Genomic DNA, 6,990 nt, shown 5'->3' with positions numbered 1-6,990 from the left:
AGATATTCCTTTATCCCTTTAGAGACTGAAAATAAGTACACATCTTTTGGACTGAAGTTTACACGATTTAAGACGGCATTTTTATTTTCTCTTAAACCAATATGAAATTGTTTATGTAATATATATTATACAGCTTGCAGTGCTTGGAAACTAAGCTAGAACAGGACTAATAGTAAAAAATATTTGTATCGACTGACCCCGGTGACTTAGATCTAATCTCGGTTCGAATCTCATTTGGTAGACACGTACAAATGTTGTTTTCGTTGCTTTAAAACTTAATCTTAATAGTTAAATAGTGATAAAATATCGATGATTTGCTGTGGAATTAATATATAACTATGTCTACCATCAATTTTGCCGTTGAAACGTGGTTGGAGTAATGGATTATATTTAAAATATGAATGGTTAGGCCAGAAATATAAATATCAACTGGAGCACTAAGCCCAAAAACATTTCCTCTTGGTTTAAGCCCTTATGTTTTACATTCTAATACTTTGTATTTCCGTTGCGAATCCCAGTTCCCACAAATTTATACTCGCTCCTTCGAAATGCCACTTAAATTTTAGATTTACCTTAAACATCAACAACTTTTTACAGTAAGCAACTTTCCACATAGCACAAAAATAATAGTTTTGTTGACCAACACGATTTATAAGGGTATTGCTTACGAAGTAGTTTATCTTAGTTAGACTAACATTGGATTTCCATCAACTGTTTTGTACACATTTCCACAAATTAGCTTAGCCCGGCCACGCCCCCAAATGGCCAAAGATACCAAGGATCATCGCAAGAGTTAGGATCGGCGATTCGGGAAGTGGGAGGCGATGGGCCCAGCTCTTGAGGTCCTGCATGCGATCCAGATCGTCGGTCAGGGACTTGGCATCGTGCTTTGTGAGGTGCGGACTTTTGCCATCCGACCGATAGGAGGCGCTGTGATCGGATCCTTAGAAAAGAAAGGAGAAGATAAAAATACGAAGTAAGAAAACGATTTCAATGATTGATTGAAATATTTATGGTTCTTTTGTGGACTCTTGGCTTTTACTATCGCCGACTTAATCAACTGACACATGCCACTTTATGGAGCCGCCCTTCATATTGCCGAGGACTCGAATGTCATCAGCCGAATGTCCTTTTTCAATTATGCGCTTGCCACACGCCAACGAGCATAAACAATAGACCCAGGATGCGTTTATGGCCAGCCATTTGTACCAGGCGACAATGCGAAAGAGATAAAACGACCTCCAGTTATATAGGACCAAGGATGGGTTATCCGGGGGGGAATGGGAATGGGAATCGAAGAGGACAGTGAGCTCGGGATACAGGATACACAAACCCAAACTGTTTGTCAACTGGCAGAGCAGAAAGTATTGCATATAAAAGGGACACAACTTTGCCTGCCCCACTTATTTATAACATTCTCACTTATACAGTTCCCATTTCCCATTCCACCCCTCAATTTCTCTTTCTCTTTGGGAAAAAGCGAAAGTCCTTGCTGGTATTTTGTTTCAATTTCACTTGGCAGCATCGAAAATTGTTTCGATTTTTATTGCTTAAGTGCGTTAAACCCTTGCGCCATGCATTCCAAACAGTGGGGCGAAGGATGAGGACTTGTGGGAGGTATATATACGTACATATGTCCTAAAGGACACATTGGTTTTGGGGAACTGGGGATTGGGGAGTGTGTAGGAGGTGCAAGCGGCTGTGTATTGTTTTTGCCATCAATTTATCGTGCAGTTTGTATTTTTTGCCAGTCTTCTTCCTTTTTCGGCTGTTTGTTTGCCCGGAAATCTGGTTCATTGGACATTTGTTTGCCTGTTGGAAGGGGGCGTTTCGAATCGTTCTTTTTTCGCTGTCCCCTCGATTTGGTTTTGTTTGACTTTGACGTAAGGCCATTGGTCATTAGGTGGATTGAAAACAATTGTTTGCGGAATTATTCGAGATCATGTTTGGCCTGACCCTATCAACCCGAAATATATAAACATTCTGAGGGTTTCAGTTAGCTTGTGGTCTTGTAATTGGTTCGTGCATATTCAACTAGACAGCAAATTGTGCAGAATTAAATTTGTTTCGTCAATTACTTGGAATTGAATAAAAAGATAGACAAAAGAAGGAAATATCTAAGAAATTGTAACAGAAACCTTAAGAAATCTACTTTAAAGCTTTAATTTGATAGGCAGTTTTGTTGCCATTAATACAAAAAGTTGGCTTGTTTTGTATATTTCTGAAAAAGACATTTCTTTATTGAGCTTACAAAAATAAACGCTATGCTAACAATAATCATTGTTAAAAATGAATGGTTGAAAACAAATTTCTGACTCTTAGTAAGCCATTTTAACTGAATTGGATTTGAAAATCACATTTTTATGTGTAAAAGTTTTAAGCCGATTATTGAGACGCCTTAATGGTGTATAAAATATTTTCCAAAAATTCTAAAAAAATTATTTATTCTTAAAAATCTAAGAATCTAGTTTAGATCAAATGCAAAAGATGAAGTATATATAATATTCAAGAAAATGACTTATGATCTTCCTATAATTTTCACTCGAATGATACTAAAACTAATACTTTGAGCAATCTGGATGGTATTGATAGACAGACTGTTTCAAAGTTAAGACCTTTTAAATAATAAGAACACTAAAAAATTAAGCTCTTGTGACAAATAAAATGAAGAGGTCACATATGCCTGCAAAGGTAAAATCGGAATCGAATTGAATGCGTTGATTTGACCCCGTTCGATTGCATTGAACGAACTTTATCATAACTATGAAATACGAACCGACGGCTGGTCCTTCACTTTCGGTCCATCCAGGGACTTTCCGAATTGTTTTTAACGAGAACCCTTTCATTTTTATAACGGAAATGCGCAAATTGCTTTGCACCGGGTTGGCCGTGTATTTGTCTGTCGTCGTGGGTGTTGGTGTGTGTCTGGTTTTCTTTTTCCCTTTATTTTCCATAAGCAGCTTTTCCACAAAACTCCTTTGGCACTGCCATTCCTGGGCGGCGTTGCCTTGGTTGTTTTGCTGGCGTCTGCAAACATTTCCATGTGTGAAAGCCGGCAACACCAACACGCATCGAGGTCCTTGTTTGCTTCCTGCGTGTGTCTGTGTGTGTGTGTGTGGGGGGTGGCTGATTTTTATTGACGTTTGAGCATGTGTTTATGGGGAGGTGGCTGGGAAAGTCCCAACGGTGTCTTTAAAGAGCTTAGGCGTAAACGGGGGCGGGCGTGGAAAGCAAGGATTCCTAAGAAAGCCCTGTTTGCCGAAGCAAAACGCTCGAGGACGCTCTTAAAACTACTCCCAACTTTAAGTTATTTTGCATAATTCCTCTGGCGATCCGCGGGGAGCAATTGACCTAATAGAAATCAACTTCGTCTGCATATGGAATAGGGTTCCACAGTGAAATTGATAGGATATGATCATTTGATCATATCTATCTAAGGGCCGTACCATCTGGCTTTTTTCTCCCCATTTCTATTACGCAGAGAATCGAATACTGCTATCTCGCTCTTACCCAGAGTAGAAATTTATTGTGGTTTTTCGATTTGAGAGTATTCTTAAAAAGAGAAAATTTAAGAATATTATATTCAAGCTCACATTATTTATAGGCAATTATTATAGCCAATCAATTGACCTAAGACTAAAACTAAACTGCGTCAGCTTATGCAACCCTACACAGAGAAATTGATATGATGATCATTTTGATGAAATTCAGTATTAAAGCTATTTAGATCGACTGCTATCTCGCTCTAACCTAGAGTAATTAGGGCTCTTTCTCGCTCTTTGCTCTCTTTCTTTAGACTTGAGAGAGAACTTTCAAAGAGAAAATCTAAGAAATACGATTCTCAATATCAAGTTAATATTGTTTTATGTAACCCTACACAGGCAAATTGATAAGATAATCATTTTGATGAATTTTAGTATTAAATCTATCTAGATTGTCTGCTATCTCGCTCTAACCAAGAGTAGTTTAAGACACTATCTGGCTCTTTGCATTTTTTCTCTCTCTTTCGATTTGAGAGAATTTTCAAAGAGAGGAAATCTAAGAAATACGATTCTCAATATCAAGTTAGCATTGTTAAATGGTGAAAGTGATACCTAACTAATTTACCCTGCGAACATCTCTTTTTTTTCTGTGCAGTATCTTAAACCAAAACGCATGAAAACATGGATAGCTTGAACTCCATTTGGGAGCAGCCTTCACACCTCTATTTCCGAGCCTGTTGCACTTAAGCGGAAAAACGCAACTTGCACTCTGCACTTGAGACTCACTTGGGCCCTGGGCCGTGCGTTATATTTATTGTGCAGTTTTTTCCCACTTTGCCATGACCATTTTCCACTTGGTCGAGGAAAAACCCTCTGCTGCATCCATAAAATGCCCGCGGCACGCGATCGCAATTCGGTCACTGTCTGTTGCTTTTCATTTACTTCATCATTTTTCACTTTTCACATAAAGGATGAGGGGGCTGGGTTGTGCAAATTATAGGCAAATTATTGCCAGACACTGAATGCTGAAGTAATCATTCGTCCAAGGTCCGAATACTACGAGTGCCAGTCCGGTCTTCACCATGCGAACTCCCCGGCCGGAGGAGCAGCACAATCTTCTTTTATTGCATTTCCTTGTAATTTGTGCCATATTGTTTGCCTGTTGGTCGCACAAATTAAATATGACAGCCTGGCAACGGAGGAGCACATGGCACTGGTGAGCAGCAGCAGCAGATCCGGATCCGGCTCCTGTGGTTGATTGCAACATTTTAATGACAGTTTAAGTGGCGAGCCGAATGCATCTGCAGCACTTAATGGGGACACCGGTTTTGTGGCCTCGGGCGAACTAAGCGCTGACCAAACGAACGACCAGGATTCGACTCCGTCGATAATTGGAAATTGAATTTAATTGGCAGACGGACAAGTGTTGGCACATCTGGGCCCACGATAAACCCACCCGACTAACTCAGCCATTATAGTTAAATTGGTTAAATGCAAATTGTAGTCAAATATAAATGCCATGGGATTTTTGTTCGTCCAATTATGCCATTACTATTCCTCTTACAGGTGAGTAAATACTGCTGCCTAGTGATCTGTTTGAGGTTTAACTCCAGCTGCCCTGATGTTTTCAAAACACCCGGTATGCGTATGTAATTGGCTCTTATTGAACAACCCAAAGGCCTTAAATGTGCAATAAACAAAATTGATTGCAATGTGATGAAATGTAAACATAATTTTTTAACACAAAAATTGTCAGTTTATTAACGGTTTAAATTAAACTCAATTGAGTACAAATATTTGAGTGTTTATTTTAAGGGTTTAGCCTGAAGACATAGTTAAGCCGTGGCTATTAAATTAAATGCTTCGTTTGCTTAAAATACCTGTTGATTAAAAAATCCTAGCGAAAACATCACTTCCGTTTGTAAGCCTCAATTTTTTGACCATAAAATTGTCAGTTTAACAATGGTTTAAATTAAACTGAGTTAAAAACATACATTTGGGTTTAGCCTTAAGCTAAAATTAAACCGTAGCTGTTAAATGAAATGTTTCGTTAGCCTAAAATACCTGTTGATGGAAAAACCCCTAGGAATAGTATCACTTCCGTTTGTGAACCCCATATTAACAGTGGTTAAAATTAAACTGAGTTAAAAACAAACATTTCAGTTTGTGGCTGTTAAATTAAATGTTTCGCTACCTGTAGAATTAAAAATATTCCTTAATGATAGCATCACTTTTGTTGGGCGCATTTTCATGTTCCCGCAAATAGAGGGGCGTGGTTTGTGAGGGGGGTTTTTGTTGGGATGTAGGGAAATGTAGCTTTGGTCATGAAAGTTTCGCTTGTCGCTGGCTTGTTCCGCCTTAAAGTGTCAGCGGCCGGGCAAAAACAGTCGCGACATATGCAAAACGCGGCAACGATAAGCGAACAAGCCACACCCACTCGAATTCCCAGACCCGTACTCCCACCACCCAGAATATGGGTGGTTATATGTACCATACGATACCATAGTATACCACCTACTGGCACGATATGTGCAACATCTAGCAGGTAATAAATCTAACTGTAAACGCAGCGCTTACGACGTTGCATGCAGCGCTTGAAAGTTGTCGTCATTGTAGCACCCGCATCCAAGGGGCCCATTTACCACCCACCACCTACTCCCCCCTTCTCTGAAAAAGCACCCCATTTACCAACCCCCCTTTCGACGCCCGTTCTCAAATGGATGGCCATCCTGAGAGGGATGCAACATTTTTGCTTGCGTTTGCCAAAAACGGCGGGATAATTTTGGGTGGGGTGGATGGGAGATGGGGCAACTATACCGCCTTGACGCCTTGTGTGCAATTTGTCTGCTATTTTTATATTGCGCTTTTTGGAGCACTCCCCTTACCGCCCCAACACCCTTTTACACCCCCCCCCCCCTCCCATATTCAATTTGTTCGATTTGATTTTGTCGAGTGCATTTTATTTTTAGTCAAGCGCGTATGCAGAAAATTTCCACATCGCAGCAAAGGGCCTGTAAAGTTTTATGCGTTCGTCCTTGCAGAAAGGACGAAAAAAAATAGAGGGGGGGGGGGAACATTGTCGCCAATTGTGTGATCGGAAAATGCAGGAAATCGGAAAGCAAGTGTAAAACTTTATGCTTATCGATTGGCAGCTGTTCTCCAAGGAGACTTGTGACTTGTACTTTAACCCACCAGTTTGATAGTTCCATCGGCACCTAGGGCTACGTTTTTTACTCCCCCTTTGGCCAAGAACAAATGCCCGGGAAGGTCATTATTATTTATTATGATTGTACATTACGATGGTCCGCATTAGCAGCACATTACGGCAGTCACATTGTCAACTCAGCAACTGGGTGAAGATTGGATCCCAGAAACCTTAGCCATTGCATGCTAGAAAGTCATATTTTTCCACCCAACGCCACAAGAAGTATATATACCAATAGATAGGAAGAGGAGAGATACAAAAGAATACTTTCATATGCTCTGCCCAAATATTTTTACACTCTAT

The 6,990-nt window shown here is 40.0% G+C and overlaps 1 protein-coding gene across 2 annotated transcripts in view; it reads right to left on the bottom strand.

Annotated features, from left to right (window-relative positions):
• Window positions 1-262: 262 nt before the first annotated feature.
• The window catches only part of DIP-theta (Dpr-interacting protein theta), a 42,921-nt gene continuing 36,193 nt past the window's right edge, over window positions 263-6,990 (bottom strand). For both annotated transcript variants that reach the window (XM_017090496.4, XM_017090495.4), the window contains one exon: window positions 263-943. In XM_017090496.4, coding sequence (XP_016945985.3) covers window positions 741-943 — 203 coding nt within the window. In that variant the 3' untranslated portion in view covers window positions 263-740. The remainder of the gene's footprint in view (window positions 944-6,990) is intronic.

The sequence above is a fragment of the Drosophila suzukii genome, chromosome 2L (genome assembly GCF_043229965.1).
Source record: "Drosophila suzukii chromosome 2L, CBGP_Dsuzu_IsoJpt1.0, whole genome shotgun sequence".
Lineage (NCBI taxonomy): Eukaryota > Metazoa > Arthropoda > Insecta > Diptera > Drosophilidae > Drosophila > Drosophila suzukii.
The sequence above is the reverse complement of the archived record's forward strand: the minus strand, read 5'-3'. Positions and strand labels throughout refer to the sequence as shown.